The sequence below is a fragment of the Apteryx mantelli genome, chromosome 5 (genome assembly GCF_036417845.1).
Source record: "Apteryx mantelli isolate bAptMan1 chromosome 5, bAptMan1.hap1, whole genome shotgun sequence".
NCBI lineage: Eukaryota > Metazoa > Chordata > Aves > Apterygiformes > Apterygidae > Apteryx > Apteryx mantelli.
This window is the reverse complement of record NC_089982.1, coordinates 32,624,388-32,642,918: the sequence shown is the minus strand read 5'-3', so window position 1 is coordinate 32,642,918 and position 18,531 is coordinate 32,624,388. Positions and strand designations below refer to the sequence as shown.

General features: G+C 43.4%; 1 protein-coding gene across 7 annotated transcripts; it reads left to right on the top strand.

Annotated features, from left to right (window-relative positions):
• The first annotated feature begins 1,837 nt into the window (after positions 1-1,837).
• On the top strand, positions 1,838-8,413 carry LOC106492106 (uncharacterized). Of its 7 annotated transcripts, none has more exons than XM_013951868.2 (7): positions 1,838-1,982; positions 3,022-3,245; positions 4,873-4,932; positions 5,605-5,736; positions 6,992-7,138; positions 7,685-7,745; positions 7,932-8,413. In XM_013951868.2, exons 2-7 carry the CDS (start codon positions 3,081-3,083, stop codon positions 8,033-8,035), a joined length of 669 nt encoding a protein of 222 aa, XP_013807322.1. In that variant the 5' UTR covers positions 1,838-1,982; positions 3,022-3,080; the 3' UTR covers positions 8,036-8,413. The 7 variants fall into 7 exon arrangements, with proteins under 7 accessions (XP_013807322.1, XP_013807325.1, XP_067153848.1 ...); XM_013951871.2 differs by having other exon boundaries at positions 1,838-2,008; XM_067297747.1 differs by lacking the exon at positions 1,838-1,982 and adding an exon at positions 2,277-2,332.
• Positions 8,414-18,531: the final 10,118 nt, after the last annotated feature.

The following is an 18,531-nucleotide window of genomic DNA, read 5'->3' as shown; positions in this document are numbered from 1 at the left end:
TGAGTGCATGTTTACTTGCCCCAGATCAAAGGTTTTGAACACTAAGGTCACTATCTGTTGAATGGACCCTCCTCTTGGCTCTCTTCTGTCTTCAGGCAATTGAAGCTCCTGCCCTCTTTCTCTGCCAGTTTTCTGTAAGTACCTTTTTTTTTTCCAAGACAACTATATATACAAAAATTCTAAGCAATGAAATGTTCAAGCCATAAAATCATGAGTGTGAGAAGACCCTCTTCACAAGTTTTAACATATTTGTACGTAAACTGATGTTTGTATGAAATATTTTCATGGTAGAATGAATATTTAAAAAAAAGTTCCAGTAAGTTCTAAACCAAATTTAAAAGGATGTCTTTTTGTAAGATGCAAGTGTAATTGATTACCAATAAGTAGATCAAATTTTTTTTAAATAGGGGATGCAACAAATTATCTTTACAATGACAAATGGTCATTTCTGCTATTCGAGAAAGAATATTTATGCAGCATTACACATAGCTGTTGTAAATCATTGCAATAGCAAGGCCAGTCACATCTTTAGGACATACCTCTCAGCTTTTCCCTCTGTGATATTGTACAAACCCACCCCTCTACTTTCTGCAGATTTCCTCCTATAAAATTTTTCCTACTGTAACTGTACTGAAATTAACTGTTGAGCTAAGATTCAGACTAAAATTGTGTATTACTTACAGTTTCTGCTGGGCCTTCTGCTATTTTAATACTCTTTAGCCCATAATTTTTGGGTGTCTATGTTCTGAAGAACTAAGTGCTAAAGAATAATCCTTGGGGTAAGCTTATACATGCATTAATAGTTAACCCCAGAGTATTTAACTTGTATACAGTACTTGATAGGTGTTTTATGACATTTGTACTAGAACTATGAGCCTTACTGAACATCTGTAGGTTTATTCATGACTTTTAAAAAATGGATAACTCTAAGAAAGATGTTTACATGAATGATGATTGCCCTTCCTTGATGTTATGAATGAGGTTTTTATAGTGTGTTTGGGTGTATGTGCAAGGAAGCAAGAAAAAATGTTTCTGGAGAAAAATAGACTTGACAAACATTTGTAATAAGTGAATTTTAAAGATCGCTTTAATTGCGCTATGAAGGCAATGCAGATATTAAAATATTCAATTGACCAGAGCAATCTCTCTTCTCGTTTTTTATATATCATGGTTTTGGGCATCCTCTGTTTTCTCCCTCGCTGCATACATTTGCTTTGCAACCACATTTGTTGGTGAGGCACAGGAGCAGAATTTGGCCCACAGTTAACACCCTTCCAGCTTGCATTATATTAATAGTGAACTAACAGCAGAACAGTTCTGGCGCTGCACCGTCTTTCTTCTGGCACCTCTGCCATTTTCATTAGTCTCTATTCTCAATGCAAGAAACATGGGTTCTAGTTGAGCTGTGCATCCCTGCTTGTGTTTGCCAAAGTTTCCTTAACAGTCATATTTTAAAACGTCTACGTTCATTGGTGTATTTTTCTCTTGCTGCTGCTAGCCCAGAGGCAGTGGAAAGGCACACTTAGGCTCCTGCTGAGGTAGCAGCAGCAGAGCCCTTTCCGCAGGTAACCTGCCGCTGCGGCCCCCGTTCGCCCTGCGTGTCCTGTTGTACGGGCAGGGAGGCAGGGGCAGCGCTTCGGGGCCTTCCCGACCCTCTCCCGCGGCCTCTCCAACGGCCGGGGTAATTCGGGGCCGGCGGGTGGCCGTGCGGGGCGGAGGCGAGCGCAGGCCGCTCTCCACTCCCTCGAGCGTGGAGCGGGGACTTGTGCTCCCCTGTTGTGCCTGGCCGTGGCGTTGCCTCTTGAACTCCCGCAGCCCCAAGTCTAAAACAGTGAGTTCCTGTTGCCCGTTTGCTTCATCTCCGGAGCAGGCTGTGCAGGACGTGGTGCTCGGCCCGTGGGCGCTGCGACGGGTTGGCTTCGCGCGGGGGGGCCGCGTGCGAGTTTGCGATGGGTATTGCATCCTTCGCTCCTGCTGTGAAGGTGCTACGGCCTTATTTAAAGAGACGGTAACTTTTCCAGCATGCGTGCCTTAGCGCTGTGCTCGTTAGGGCTGGAGGGGCCGGGCCGGGTTTGGGCGCGTTCATGCCCGTGCCGGCCCGCAGCCCCCGCCGGGCGCCGCCGAGGAGCGCACGAAGCGGCAGCGCGGAGCCCGGCAGGGCCTTCGCTGCCTCTTCTCCGCCCCGCTGCGCCGCCCTGCGCTGCCGCGGAGCCGGGCGCTTCCCCTCGTTTTTCTCGGGCCGGGCCCCTCCCGCCCCGCTGGCGGCGCCGCCTCCGCCGGGCCGGGCCGGGCCGGGCGAGGCGCCGCGGGCGGCGGCCGCGGAGCAGCGCCGGTGAGTGCCGGGCGGACCGGGGCCGGGGCACGGGGCGGCTTGCGCGGCGCGCAGCGGAGCGGAGCGCGGCGCGGCGCGGATCGGGCCTTCCTCCCTCCGCAGCGCTGCTGGCGCTGCCCCGCGGGCGGAGCCGCCGGCACCGCGGGGGGGGAAAGTTGAGTGTTTAAGCCGGTGTTAAAGATGCGGTACCGCGAACAGGCCGGGATAAGCTTGCGCGTGCTGCCAATGCGCCCTGTTCAGAAGGGCCCTAGCAGCGTGCCTGGCTCACTGCAAGGTGATCAAGCAGTCCTGGTGAGCCGCAGAGCTTATCTGCTGAACGGAGCGAAGTCTAAATGAGCTGAGCGCTCCTGCCTTGCTGGGCAGCAGGAACGCTAGAAGGAAGAGGATTAGCTGTGGAGCTGGACGTGAGGATCACATGCCCGTACGCGGAAACGTCAGAAATGGTGACTTGGGCCCCTGACTGGGAGCAGGGTGGAGATTGTTCACCTTTGCTCGCTTTCACTGCTGCCAATCAAAAAAAAAAAAGATGAACTCTGTACTCGCTGTTGAACGTTTGGTACCGTGGATCCCCGTACTATTCATGGCAAGGCATGCCAGAAATTTGTCAGATGATGCTTGCTGAAGTGCCAGTCCTCTTGTACCTTTTCTCTTCTGCTTAGGAAAAGTCATTATTCTCCCTTTTTCTGCAGGCTCACAGTGCTTCTTTCCAGTCTCCGTGCGGGTGGATTCATGCATGAATTAAAACAGAATGGATCGCTACCGATATTTCATCTTTAACCAGAGGAACATGGTGGTGCTGGGTCTCTTCCAGATAGCCTTCAGTACGGTGTGTGTCGTCAGTGGATTCATAGAGGGCGTTTTCAGAGCAGAATCTCTGCTGAGCAAAACCAGAGCTCCGATCTGGGCTGGAATGGTAAAGTTGCATGGTATTTTCTATGTTTTGGGTTTGTTTGTTTGTTCCCCCCCCCCACCCACTATTAGTATGCAGATTGGGGGGGGGGGATCCTTGTCAGCTCTTCCCCAGCTTCCTGCTTTGAACCCAGCTAATAAAGGTTTCCTTACTATGCTATAGGCAGAAGAGTGGATAACTGCTGCAAAAAAAAAAAGACCTCCTTCTAAGGGAGCTAAATGAAAACAATTTCTACTGGATTTTATAGAACAGGGGGTGTTGTGGCAATCGATTTTTTTTTTTTTTCCTCCCCAGAAACATAGTGACCAAAGAAAGGTCAGTGAAGGTTAGGAGGGAGCACATCTAGATTGTCGAGACCAACATAGTACTTGCATCATGTAGATTAATTTCTCAGTGATAATCTGTGTAACAGAGCAAACTGCTAATAATTCTTTGTATTGCAGCTAGGAACAGTGCTCTCCCCAGTTTGAATTGGGTCTCCGTGCTTTATGACAGTCTCAGCAGCTCAAATTCATTGTTTTAATAATCATCTTAGATATTTACAGGATAAATGAGTAGACATATCAATTGCTGTATCAAAGTCACTTGAAATCATTACTGCACAATTGTGTGTTCTTCAGCCTTAGTTGGACAGCTTGTCCAAAAGAACAGGTTTCCGTAGAAACCCAGCATGAAAGTCTCCAGGTGTGACAGTGACAAAGTGGTGTTTAAAAATAAAAAAATAAAAAAAATTGCCCTGTTAAAAGGGCTGCTGTTTATTCCAGTGCTTGAACTTCTAATAATTCAGATGCTCACCTTTAACACTAGCTAAAATATTTGAGTGGCGTAAAGAAATACTAGTTAAACTGGAGACAGCTGTGAAGGAAAGCTTAGCATGTAGGGAAGTAAAAACGTAGAGGTTATCATTAACTTTTATCTCTAATGGCATAAAGAGAAGTAGCACAAAGAAATTTTACTTCCCTGTGTGAAATGCAGAGGGAAAGAGAAGACTGGGACTGAACAGCCGGTTTCACTCCCTGTTCTGACTGTGTGGAATAAATAGGCCTTTATGAAAGGTTGGACTTCACTAAATAGTTTCTACTGAGTTTTTATTAAGACTTAATGTGTTTTTTTTTATTTTACTTGGATGTGCCTTTTGCTGAGGTGCTCTGGGAATATCGGAGGTAGCGCCTCGTGTTTGTTACACTGGTGGTGCTGCTCATGCCCTGCTGATGCACTGCAGGATAGTTGTACTGGTGTGCGCTCGCCCACCCAGAGGCTGCCCATCTCCTTTCAGCCCACTTTCGTCTGCCTACAAAATGCTTGGTGACCAGTAAAGCAGTGCAGATTTTTAGTACTTTATTCAGACTTCAGTTCCATTATTTGGCCAGCGCCATAAAGCCAGCCTGAAGCTTGCTGTCATAGGGGGTGGCTAATAGATAAGGCAAATCCCACATAGTCCAGTCTCCTGCTGCTGGTGCTAGCCACCAAGAGATGCTTCAGAGGAAAGCACAAGAAATTAGCACTTCTCTTCCCTCTTTCCCTTCCCGATCTAACAGTTATACTGATACGAGCCTTTCATTTATTCTGTAGTTTGTCTTCAGAATCTGGTACTTGTCTCCCAGTTACTAATTGCTTTTCTGGTCTGCAGGTCATGGGCATCCCAGGCGTTCTGGCTTTATTTTCCTCTCAGAGGAAGAATCCCGTTCTTGTAAGGTTTGGGGGTTTGTGTGTGTATGGGGCATGGGCAAAAATTTTTTAGAGGCAATCAGTCAAGCACACTTTTGGTAGGAAATGAATTAGTTGTTGGTTCTTGCTGCAGGACTGAGAACTTATTTTAGTGAGTTATTTTCATAAAAACTGCTAAATTCTTAAGCAAAATGAGAATGCAGTGTTACCTCACTTTCTACTGCAGAACATGAGCACTGGCTCTAAAAATAACAACAAAAAGAACTGTAAAAATGCTTGCTTTTGAATACATTGTTTGGTATTCTTTCCAGTTATTAAGAATTGTGTATACTAAAATAGGAAGTTAATTGACTAGTGCATTCCCTGGACAGTTCCCTCTAGCCATGGAAACTCCAAAGGAATAAGTGAGTGAAGTGTAAGAACAAAATCTTTGCTCCAGCTAGCACCTGTGGTTAAGATTTGAGGCTAAATTTTATCTCATAAGTTCAGTATCATGGAAACCTTTCTTGCACTGGTGTTTGGCTTCCATGTGACTGTCACTATAGAATACTTTTTAGTGTTATGGGAAATCAAAGGCTAATGCCTGTCACACTTGTTAATGTATTTTGTTTATTTTGACCTGCATTAATCTGTGGGAGGATAGTTCTAATTCCTTTTCACCTTCTTGTTTTCCTTTTTTTTTTTTTCTGTGTAGGTGAATGCAGTGATAATTGCTTCCATAATCTCTTGTGTTACCATCGTCATTATAATCATTTATAGCTCCCTAACTTTGAACTACGGTGAAGAGGAGGAGTTAAGTCCCGTACCAGTCCATGCTGTCCATACAGTAAGTATCAGTCGTGCTTATTATTGGTTAACATGACTGTCTTAATCTACAAATGTTACTGAGACATTACCTGGAATAAGAACAAGATTTACAGTATGCCTAAATTACCCCTTGAAGCGATGCCCGCAGCAGGGTACTTGTTAAAAATTTGGGGGCAAGTCTACAGGTAAGTATCAGGCTAGGTACCAAAACCCACAAAACCTACGCAGGCCTAAGTAGACTTTTTGTAGCTGGCTCTTACCCTTCAGTGCTGCCGCAGCGTTCTAGTATCAGTGTCTGTGCGAAATAACCTGCAGCGAGCCTGGGAGTCCCTCTGCGCAGTGACTGACACCCAAGAAGCTATTGCTCGAGAGCAGTAGCGTTTCTCTCGAGCTGGGAATCCGAGCGCTGGACAGTGTCGCAGACCTGCTTTCTCCTGCAGCCTGGCCTACGTGCAATGACGTGCTTATGTACAGTGTCCTGCAGCATGCGAACTGGGTATGCACCCAAGCGCACTAAAGTCAGGTTAACTGCTATTGCTGATTGATTGCAAAAAATTGTTTTGTTCTAGAAAAAATCATGGTACTGGTCATGAGAATGGGTAGTTACCAGATGTATCCCTGGCCTTGTTTGATGCAGCAATTGCTAGTCTCTTAAATCCACTTCAGCATACATCTCAAGAGATAAAGTTAAACTGATTAAAGGGTCAGCTGATTAAAAAGAGATATTATTTCAAGAGTATCCCACACAGTAAACCTGAAAAGAAGGAATGAGTTGGCCCTGTTGTACCTCAAACCTGGTACAAGCTTTGACTTCCTGTGGGGGTGAATTCACTCGAGGTAGATGATGCTTTTCATTAGTTTATTGCAAGACAAATTCAAATATCGGGCTGGCAAGGCGTAATACAGCAAGATGTTTTTCAGACTCGGTGTGAAGAGGAGCAGTCATTCCATGGATTTATACCCATTGTTAAATGTGTACAGTTCATTTACAGAGTTGTACAACCAGAGTACAACTATTCCCAAACCTCATGCTGCTGCATAGGGTCTTAAATTTAATAAGAAACCTTATCTTTCTGCTTGCTCTTTTTCTTATTTGACTTTCACACTTGGTTTGCTCTTCAGAGCATAGAAAGAAAAGCCTTAAGTAAGACTGACTTTAAATCAATACCCTAACATGTAATCGCAACATTCTTACAGTACTTAGAATATTTTTGATGGTGAGCTTCAGCCTATTTTTCAGGATGTGGCTTTAACATTTGCTTTTTTGCTTGCAGAAGTACATACTTAATAAAGTTGTCAAGGGTGCCAACATAGCAATGTTAATTGCATCTGTCTGCAGTGCATTTGTTGTGCTAGTTATTGCTTACTTGGGATGCCGAAGTCTTCCACACTGCTCGTGCTATGATAGCGTAACTGGAATGGTGAGTGAGGAGTTCAGGAGCACTATATTATTTGTACTGGATGTGGTTGGGAGGGGAAGAAACTGGGGAGAAGATACATGTTCTTCTATAAACCTTACCTGCACTTTACCCCAGTCATCCAGGGCTAATTTTAAGAAGTGAAGGTGATGTTAGAAGGCATTTATAGTTTTTATATTTTCCTTTTACTTCCTCCCCTCTTATTCACAGTGTTGTGTGAGACCTACGAAAGGTTAACTTCATTTTCCAAACCATTGGTGCTTAAGATAGTGTGGTGCCATTTCCTATGAATTCCTGCTCCCCTACTTAAACATTTCTCTTTCCACTCTCCCCCTTAAATCAATGATTGTACTGTGGTACAGCATTTCCAAGACTTTTCTTGACTAAAATACCAAGTATTTGAAAGTGTGTAATATAAGGCTGCTTCAAACTTTCAAACTCAGATTTGTTAAAAGGAGCGAATCGCACAGGCTCGTTACCTGAGTTCAGATATATCTTTTGGAACAAACCCACAGAATGAGTTTTTTGATGGCATTATTTCATTCATAGGAATGGTTGCAACCTAGTGATGACCAAATTCAGGCTGTGGAAATGGTGTGCGCTGTACAAAGTGAGTAACACTTTCCATCCATGTATTTAGATATTCACCAGGGACAAGGAAGGAACACCCCAGATAAGCTTTACCTCACAGGCCAAAATCCTGATAACCAAAATACTCCGAACCAAAAGGAACTTGGGATTTGGTCCAAGACTCTATCCTGGGTTTAATGCTTTCTTCCTTTCCTTCCACATACAGGTCCTGGGAACAGCATTTTTAATTCCCCAGTTCAGTTTCCTGTTCAAGACTTGGACACAGAGGAAGACATATCCAAACCTCCACCATACATCAGAATGGCTTGAAAAAGCGATGAACGTTTTAAAGCTACTTGTCTAAAAGTGTGGCAAGACAGATGTAAGAAGTTCTTCATCTTTAAAGATGGTTATGCACTTTGCCTTTTAATAAAACTCGCACAGAAAGAGAGCACTCACAAAAAAACACAGGAAAGACCACAGTGCAAATGGAAAGATCTGCCAATATTTTTGTACTATTCAGACCTTGCAGAGTTAAAATATCTCATTGCCTCTGGGAAGCATGAGCTTACTTTCTCCACCTTTTGTATTTCATTCATGTTTTATTCCAGTAGAATTCATCATGCAGTTTGTCTAGCAGTGCTAGCCTTACACATTCAAATATTAAATGCAATTATTTTTTAAAAGAAACAGGTTGTGGGACATTCTCTTCCCCCTCAACTACTGTCTTGATTTTTGCCCCTCCCCTGTTGAATTATCTATCACAAAGGATCCACTTCACTATTCAGCTGTTGCTCTTGGCAGGGATGGGGGCAGGAAACATTTCTGACATGAAGTCTTGCCAATGCCATTCAAATACCTCTATCAACATATGGATTCAGTGGTGTGTAAGTGTTTAGGTACACCTAATTTTAGTGATGAAGTATAATGTTAGAATATGGTAAGAACTTCATTTGCAGCAGCTCCCCTTACAGGGTAGCTTAGATACTCTGAATTCAGTTCGGAGTTTTGTTTGGAATTTGGAGATTGGGATTTAAAAAAATCTGCTAAACCAGATTTAGTCCAAGGGCTTTACACCCTGGTCCTCTGTGTGGACAAACTACAGCTCCCACTCAACTTCCACTGACTCCTGCTGTGCTTAAAAATCCCATGCGCACTTACAGTTCGCTTTCAGGTAGGCTCAGAAGTGCCTGCAGGCCTTGAACTCTGAGTGGTAGATTACTTATCCCACTACATAGATTAATACAGCACATGAACTTGAACAGGACTTGGAAGGTAAGTTCTCATCTTGGGTAAGATATTACCTGCTGTAACCAGTAGAGTAAGTAATGCCTGCTATTAGGTGTGTAACTCCAGGAATGAGCTCAGATAAGAATTATCTTATTGCAGCGTATAAGGTGCCTTCGCCATTCCAAGAGGAACAGAAATTAAATTGTTCTTGCAATCCTTTTTTCTAGACACCAACAGCTTTTTCATATCACTAGTAAAGAGGCCCAGACACCTAAATTGAGGCTCTGCATTCCTCTACGTAGGCAAAGTGCCAGTCACTCCTCTGAGTCTGTTTATCACATACACACTTAAAATGCTGTTGGTTCCAACATAGCTTGCTCTAGTTAAATCATCAGAATTAGCATTACTATATTCAGTTAAAGTGAGTACATATCCTGGTATATGCAGGTTAACAAATCCTGACCAACTAACTTCTTTATAATCTCCCTGGCCTCTTGGGGTTGGTCAGGTGCAGAGATGAAAAGTTAGTTTCTATTAAATTGTTTATAAAACTCTAAGGAGTAAACATCTTCAAGTACAATATATCATGTTTTGCTGTAATATCAAGCAAACACCCCAAGCTGCATATCGAACAACTGCTAATAGACCCTTGCACCCCAGCGTGGTCCCCTCTGTACATAAGGTGCTTAGCAAGTGTCTCAATAACTGACCGTAACCCTTAGTGGCATAGGATTATAAAGAAAGGCACTCAGCCAAAAGTCTCATCTCTGCTCTGAATACCAGAGCAACGTAAACTATGCGATGAAGATGCAAGGCACCGACCTACAACAGCCCTGCGCACCGGCCTCTCCGCAGCCTTTCCCCGGCCGCATAACACCCCTCTGCTTCGACAAGGGGAATTGCACCGGTGCCTTAGTGGTCAGGAAAGCAGTCTGGTTTAGGGCAGTAGTTCCTACTCTGACAAACAGAAGTTAGGCCCAGCACCAAGATAGCCAAATTCTTTCTGGATTTGGCTCTAAACGCCTCTATGTGTTTGCCTACACCAGCTAAAACACAGTCCAGGTAGTTACAGACGTTCAGCATATGTTCATACATTCAGTATATGTCAGCGTTTTAAATCACTGAACCTAACCTGGAGATCAAACCAAAGAAAACAATGTTAGACTTTATAAAAACTATTCAGCTTATAGCTTTTCTTACAGCCTGTTGGATTTTATAGATCTTAGTACCAAAAAAAAAAAAAACCCACACTGACTCGGAGAAGAAATGCTCTCTTCAGAGAGCGCCGGAGATGGAGGAGCTGCCTCGAAAGTCTGCCGGCACCTCCCTGTGCCGTGCCCTGCACCCTGAGCTACATGACAGCTGCTCTGGGGAAGAAAACAGGACAGGAAACAGCAGCTCAGCTTCCACTTGCTCTAGCAGGCTTAAAGAAAATTAAACTTTGTAAGAATATAGCTGTTTGTTTACCTGCAATGCAACTGTTACACCAAAGCCAGGGATCTACAGAACTGACAGATAAAAAGGATTTCCTCTGATGTTTTCAATCTGTATATACTTAGCATTTTCCCACTTGCATTTGTATGAGAAGGAGGAAAAATATGTAATTAAAAAAGCAAAAAACTGTAGCACTGTGAATGGTAACTATTGGTAATTAGCCAATTTAAATCCACTTTCAACTTAACCCTGACTACATTTGATGATTGACTCTTTACATTATTTGCCTTTAATGCAGTTATTCACAACATTGTAAAGCAAAAAAGTGATGCTTTGCCTTTTTCTCTGGCATAGTACCTGTCAGCAAGCATCAAAGCATGAAGCATGACTACTTTACTTTCCCCATCCTCAGATGCTTCTGGCATAACTCCAAGCAACTGGTGATGAAATAATTTTTTTCAATGATCAGCATAAACAACTGTTCTTAGAAATTAAAAGAAAGTAAGACTCCCTGAGAGGTTATGGTTGCTAAAAAAATAAAAACAGTTTGGCTTTGATTCTTCTTTATTCTGAAACAGAATTTTCCTTTGAAGGAGCAACTTAATAGAAATAGTTTGCTGCTAAAATACATTACTTCCAGACAGAAGCATTATTCTCTAACTATTCATTATAGTATGAGATGATACATACCCAGCATAATTCAACAGTGCTCAAAATACCTTAACAAAGCAATTAGATTTTATTACAAGCATGCAGAGAGTAAACTTCAATAGTAAAGTAAACTGGCTCTAATGCAGAAATATTTTCCTCACATCAGAGGGATAACTCCTGAAATGAGGAGTTACTAACGAGGTTATGAAATCAGCACCGGACCTGTACAGCGGATACAAACAAAGCTGATGCAAGTCAAATTCTGCTGGGAGGACTCTCATGCACGCGCCGAGGACACGGCTCGTTCCTCTCAGTCAGCTTGGAGGCTATTATAAGTCAGAGGCGCTTAGCTACCTGATGAGCCCAGCAGACCTCTGGCAGCGTCAAACATACTCCATTGACTATGAATCATACTTAATGGTATATACTGAAATACCAGCATGTAAAAGAGAAGTATGCACTATGCTATTTCTAAGTAAAAATGTATGTAATTTGTTCAGCAGCAGCTGTAAAGCCCTTGATTATATCCGTATTTCTTTTCTAATCTGCCTTTGCAGTCCTTCCAATGGTGCAATTGCAACATTGCTATCACAACACTGGCATGAAGACACCTAAGATCACTTAAATAGTCACAAATCCAACAATTCTTTCTACCAAAGGAGAGTTTCTACCAAAAGAAACAGCTACAATATTGAAATTGGTGGAACCTGTATACCAATTTAATGTCACTCCCTCTAATTGGTTAGCATTGCAGAAAATAGATTCATGATTGCACATGCCAGTGCTATATTTAGTAGTCTGTACTGCATGCTACTTATGGCTCTTTCTCAGAGCCCAGCAACATCTCCAGAGACATTTCACATCTTGCCTCACCCCTCGCTTTCTCTGATGGAAATCAGATGGATTTTATTTATTACAAGCACATACAGCCATAACATCTCCAGTAAAACCCAGTAGCAAAGCCCTCTTCACTTGGTCCCCACAGACCTTCTTTTTTTTTGCTGATAAGATCCTAGAAACCCAGACAACTTCCTTGTTCCTTCCTGCCATGGAAAGCTGGAGTTGCACTGAAACATTTCCCTTTTGTCCTGGGCAAAGGCCCGTTTTGCTGGGAGGGGGAGGGAAGTCAGGGATTGATACATTGCAGGTGCCTATCAAAAGGCAATTGTAACAGCTGATACACCTTAACACCATGCTTGCTGAGTAATGTAAGCAAAGCCCAGGTGGAGGCGGGGGAAAAGCACCTGGGTTCACAGCTCGTTCTGCACCAAAAAACCCTGCGCACACAGGTGCTGCACCTCATTCACAAGCACTGTATGTTTCCACCACTAAGAAATGCAAGTATCTCAGAATTTATAAGGGGAATGACACATGCAAATGTGCCTCACATCTCCTCGAGGCCAAACATTTTATTATCTAGCTCTTTTCTAGGACATATTATAATACTTTTTCTCTGCCTGGCTAACTTGAGCAGCCTGTAAGCTGGGCATCAGCATCTCGCCTGTGTACTGAGTTATATACCCTCGTTATGTGGTCCTATAAATAAAAATTATGTGGTTACCAAGCATTTCATGCTTGTCTTATGTTAGTTTTGTTTATATTAGAAAAAGATAAGACATTTAAGTTTAAAAATATTTTCTTATTTTGGGTAATCTTAGCAAAATGTTACCTTATTCACTGACAGCAAGTGTAGAGAATCCCGGGGCTGTAAACCAAAGGACGCCAGACCCCCCATTAGTGCTCCATAGTCAAGGCACACAACAGTTAATGATAAAGAGGTATAATCAGAAGGCTAATCAGGGAAGCTGTTTCTGTGAGTTAACATTCAACTAAGGGCAAAGTATTTGCTCAAGCCATTTCCTCTGCAGTAATGCCTGGAGAGTGCTGGCCGGGGGCGGGGGGGGGGAAGGTTCTTTGTAACACTGAGGCTAAGAGACAAGTTTTGGGAGGTGTTGTGTTTTTGTTTGTTTTTTTTGACAAACAACATGATTTTTTTTTTAATTGCAAATTCACTTCCAATCTCGTAACCCAGTGCTTACACACTCTCCTGTGTGTAAGGGCACTCTCCAGCACTCTCCTACAATAGCAATGATTTACTTTGCTCCCCGACCTCATTTAGTAAAAGGGTTTCCTGCTGCTCTGGCATACCCTGGACATTGTTTGCTCGCAACGCACAGGTTCAGCCTCGCAGTGCCTCGCGCCTCAGGTGGGTTTGCGAGCTCCAGCTGTGTCACTGGTGCTCTGCTTCCTCTTGCTGCAGCGCTTGGGGCGACAGCTGCTGGGGCTGGGGCAGGATGTCAGCTTTGCTGGACACAAACCTGGTCCCCTTTGCTAGCAAAAGGGCAGCGAGAAACTGGGGGGAGGAATCACAGCTCTGTGAGACCCATATACCTGTCAGCTCTAGCATGAAGCACTTTTATATTTTTAAGGCAAAATTCAGTACAAGTAGATGAAGTGGCCTATGATATTTGATGTGGGAAGTGACTCCAGTAATGCATAGTTCCTGCTCATTAGAGAAAATGTATAAGCTATTTACCACACAAAGGTTCTAGTTTACAGCAGAAGAATTATCTGGCTGCTTAATAAATCAAGAGTTTCTCACCAAAGCCTTTCCTCGGTCTCAGTGGCTCTGTTATGGCAGTTTCCTGCATGAACCTCCTTGGCTGATTGTTCATTTCTCCAGTAACCTGTAATACATGCAAAATTAATGATAGCTGTTAGGTGAAAAAGACTACAGAAGGGAGCCTTAAAAGAGTTGGGAAAGCACAGCAGTGGCACTAATCAAAATAAAGGTGTGTTCTGAAAACTGAAAGAGGTAGCGGCCTGCACTTGTAAGGAGGAAGGTTCTATTTTCTTCTGTACAGTCAACAGAAAATCCAACTAACATATGCAAAGTACAGCATACACTTTTTGGACACATTGCATAAATTACTGTAGTGATTTCTTCTCCAAGGCTATCAGCACATAAATGTGGGGGTTAGTACTTAGGCTTAACTTTTATTTGAGGAGGGAAAGCCTATCAAAGCAAATGACATTGCCTACTCTTCCTCAGCAGGTTTTCTGTAAAGAAATCAATTGCATTGCCCTGCACCTCTTCAGGTCAATCTAATTGAAACACCACCATAAACCAATAAACCATGTAGTTTCACTTGTGCTTTGCTTAGTACTTTTATAAGCTGTTGCAACAATTCTTCTTTTGTAGTTACAGCTTAGGTACTATCAGAAACATGCAGATTTACTTTAATTGACTGTACTTGTTGCTTTAATATTAAAAAAAAAAGACTTAAGTTTCTTTTTCATCTTTCATCTTCTGATTTCTGGACACTGCAAATTTTTAAAGATACATGTCACACTGATTTTATTCAATATTAGTTCCTATATATGTAGCGTTTATATTCAACCAGTATATGCAAATACTGGTAAGTTCCCTCTCCCCTGCACCACAAAACAATTCGGATGCTGACTGAGGATTACGCGAGGTAGTCTCACTTGCCAAGCCCTTGCCCTAGCCACATGTGTCGCAGCTCCCTTTGCCAAGGAGACGCAGACAGCATAGCCTTGATTCAGGAACGTGAGCCCTTCGCCTTCCTGCTCCCCACCGGATGGGCCTGAGCTGGGCCACGCACGGCAGGCTGCGAGCCCGGGGCTTAGGAGCCGTTTCTGGGGGCGGCCACAGCTCCCCACCCTGGGCCCAGGCAGCCCCACGTGGAAACCCGGCTGCCGCAGGGCGAGCTCCCAGGCCACGCGGCCCTTCCTCTCACTGACACCTTCCCCTCGCCACCACAAGGCTGGCCCTTAAACACTCCCCGCTAAAAAAACAGAGAAAAGAAAAAATGATTCTTCTAGCAACTAACCTTCATGAACCATCTGCAAAGCTCCTCTCAAACGCCCTCCAGGAGCAGCAGCTGCGGCCACCTCCCAGGTGCTGCTCGTTGGGGGCCAGGGGCTCCCGCGGCCCCTGCAGCTGCCTCGCGCCCCTGCTGTGCCAGCCGCCCTGCACCACCGGGCCAGGAGACTACACACACACCTTTATGATGCCAAGAAAATATATGTGCATGCACATACAGTTTCTTGGCTTCATTTTTCATATGCGTACATACACACACACACACATATATATATACACACACATATTTAATGAAATCTGAAATTTTTGAATCACATTACTTAGCTTCAGATGCTGCTGCCATTTAAGAAAAGCACAACTATTGCAAGATTTAGGCACCAACGACGATTGCCAACACTGTGCTTGTGGACAGCAGCTTCACAGTGACTGAAATACTCACATGGTATTGAAGTTAGTACTTCATGGTAATGATGAGGATGAATAATCATATACAGGAACTGAACACTCACACCTCAGTTAGCAAATGTTTTTTCTTTTCTCTCTGCAGCTGAATCTTCAGTTGATAAAGCCAGCAGCCCTTCACTGCCTCCAATTTATGAGTGGGTTAAAAATAGCTTGAAGTAAATGGCAAAGCTGTTGCATATATTTCAGAGTAAGTTTAACCTTTTTTTCATTGTGTGCCCTTCCTGGAATAAACAAAGCAACCAGGGATTGAGGCCAACAGAAAAAAAAAGAAAGAAGAAGAAAAAAAAAAAAGACAACAGCAATGCCTTACGTGTTCCTGAGTAGTTTGCATTTACCTGTGTGGGGTGACCAGGCTTTCACATGAGAGCAGCTAAGAAAGTCAGCCTAACCCTCCGCCTTTGAGCAACAGCCCTGGAGCAGGAGCCCACCTGCCCGGGAGGCAGGCGCCACGTGCGGGGCAGCACCGGATGCCCACCGCCTTTGCGCAGGGTGAGCACAGCACACCCTTTCTCCACCTCCGACTATTTGTAGCCTGGAGACCTCTCCCAACCCCCATTTAGTCACGCACAATAAATTTCTCCTCCATTAATAAGGATAGTTTTTTTCTTAACCCCACATAGACCTTTCCAAGTCCCAACATCCATGGCAAGGACTTTCAGTTTAACTGTGGTGCCGAAAGGAACACGTATTTTTGTTTGTGTTTGTTACCTGTAGCCCTAGGTTTTGGGTTTTTTTTTTTCCCCTCCCTTGCTGAAGACTGAGTATGGCAGTTAAAAAGCATTTGCAGGCTGTACATTAGCAGCACTGCAATGTTATACAGTAAAAACAGGATGAGGAAGGGGGGAAAACAGGTGACTAAAAGCATCTCCAGCTCCACAGGCCTGCACTAAAAATGACAGACTTGACCCAAATAGGCTACTTGCCCGCAAGAGCTAAAAATGTGCTTCAACCATGGCCTCTGCTTTACTATGAATGATTTAGATGCGCAGTACAATTTCTTTATAAGTAAATAATAAAAATATTCATTAAGATGGAGTTTAGTTTATTGCCTCGCAGCAGGGCCTTTTTCAGCCTGTGACCTTCTCAAAGGGGATATGCAAACAGTAAAAAAAAAACCCAAGGAAGTACTGAGCTAAGATCACTGTCTTATGACCTTTGGGTTTTTTTGTACACCCACATTCACACTAGTTCTCTCTTCCCTTCTATTTTTTTAAGTAAGTAGGTAGGGGTGTGTGTGTGTGTGCAAGCACCTGTGTGCTTAAAAAAAAAAAAAAAGGATGTAATCACACAGGATCTGTGGGCACCACATTATCCTGGTTTTCTAATCACATTTTGCATATTTATAGGTATACGTATGCAACATTCCTCCACTTTTTCCTCCAGGGTTTTGGAGTTGTCTGAAACATAGAAAATCTATTAAGAGAACCTCTTAACTGTTACAAAGACAATACTTATCCTTTTTTTAACCTGGCAGTCCATATACTTCCAACTGAAAATATTAGTATTGCATAGAAAAAAATATACATCCCCTAATCTTCCAAAATGGAGCATTGACAGCTAATGTACTGCTTTTACACTCAAACACAGAAACAGACCTAATGCTTTTAGATGGCACTGTCAGCTATTCGCAGTGCTATAAAGAGTTACTTGTTTTGGACAAAGACCTGAAGTGAACAGGCTGTGCAGGAAGATGGATCATGATGGGCAGATAGAAGAGAGACCACTTGAGCTCTTCAGTGGTGTCAGATATAGTTGTTCCTCCTGTTAGAATCAAGTCACTACCTGAGATTTTGATTTTTTTTTCCTTTTTTTTTTTTTTAAATTTGTAAGCAAAGTCTGTTTCCAGACTCCACCACCACTTCATGGAAAAACAGAACATGAGACCCAAGTGCACCCTACATATTTCAAAACGGACAAGTAAACACAAAGCTAAAACATAGTTCTTTAAAAAAAAAACAAACATGTATGTCAAAGAAAATTTTACTATAATTAATTTAGGAAAAGAGAGCAGGCCAATTCTTTTGAATGTTTGATGATGGTAACAAAAGGTCTCATACAGTTGATTGTAAAGTCAGGTGCAAGTTCCGCTACCCATATCTAACCAAATGAACAAAAAAAGGGGGCTGAGGGTGATAGGGAAGTTTTATTTGCCTGAGTGCTGAGGGCCCTTTCTGCTGTCGGCAGGTTGGGCTGCCGTGGCTGCCATTGCTGGAGGCACCATGGAGCCTTTTTACTCGTGACTGGCGGGAGATCACCTCTTTTCAAACAGTCCAAGCCTGGACTGCCCATACTGGTATTAAGAGGCATTCAAAGAGCACATGTATTACTGAGACTACTTACTTGAAGCCTGTATTTGCCACCCTTGCTGCCAAGCTCCTAGTAGAACCACATCCCTCAGCTGGTCACGATCTTCACAACATCTCCTCCAGACCACAGTGCACCTGCCCTCCAGGAGTCCCTCAGCCTCAGTCAGGTTACATCAATTTTGTGCTGTGTTTCAGGGGTGAGAAGAGCAGGAGAGTGGAAGGGCAGAGGGTTATGAGTCTTTTAAATGGTCATCGATATTGCTGGGAAACTTCCTTTTACATTATTAGATAGATAAGTTTTCTATCATCATTCAAAATTCTCATTAACCAGTGGTGATTCAACAAAGGCAAAAAAACAATACATTTAAATAACAGTAGCATTGAGCAGGATTATGCGCTTCAATCACCATCCCTGCTGCACTGGCAGCCTTTCTTTGGGTTCTGGAAACATCTTCCTAAACCACAAGGAGCTGTTTTTAAGCATGTTCTTCAATACGCTGTCAGCCTTTTCGATTTTGCAGCTGGGCGGGTGTGTATGGCTCAGCCAAGCCCAAGTGATCCCTGGAAAGCAGCAGCAATTACCTTCCCTAGCAATGTTGTGTCACAGGCCTCACTGATGCTTCCTTCCAGCTGTATGAGTCCTCATCACGACTTGCAGGGTGAACAGACCCCCTTCCACCACCCAAAAAACTCAAACCCAAACCAATTACCCCAAAACAGCATTTTTTGTGAAGTGCATTATGAAGAAATAAGACTTTGAGACTTGTTTTTCCTTACAGGTCTCTTTATAACAGACTTCAGTGCATCTAAGAAACAGACCTAGCAGTTTAGTTTTTCCTGTAAAAATGCTAGTTGCTAATGCTATCCACAAGATACAGTTTAAGATTATGTCT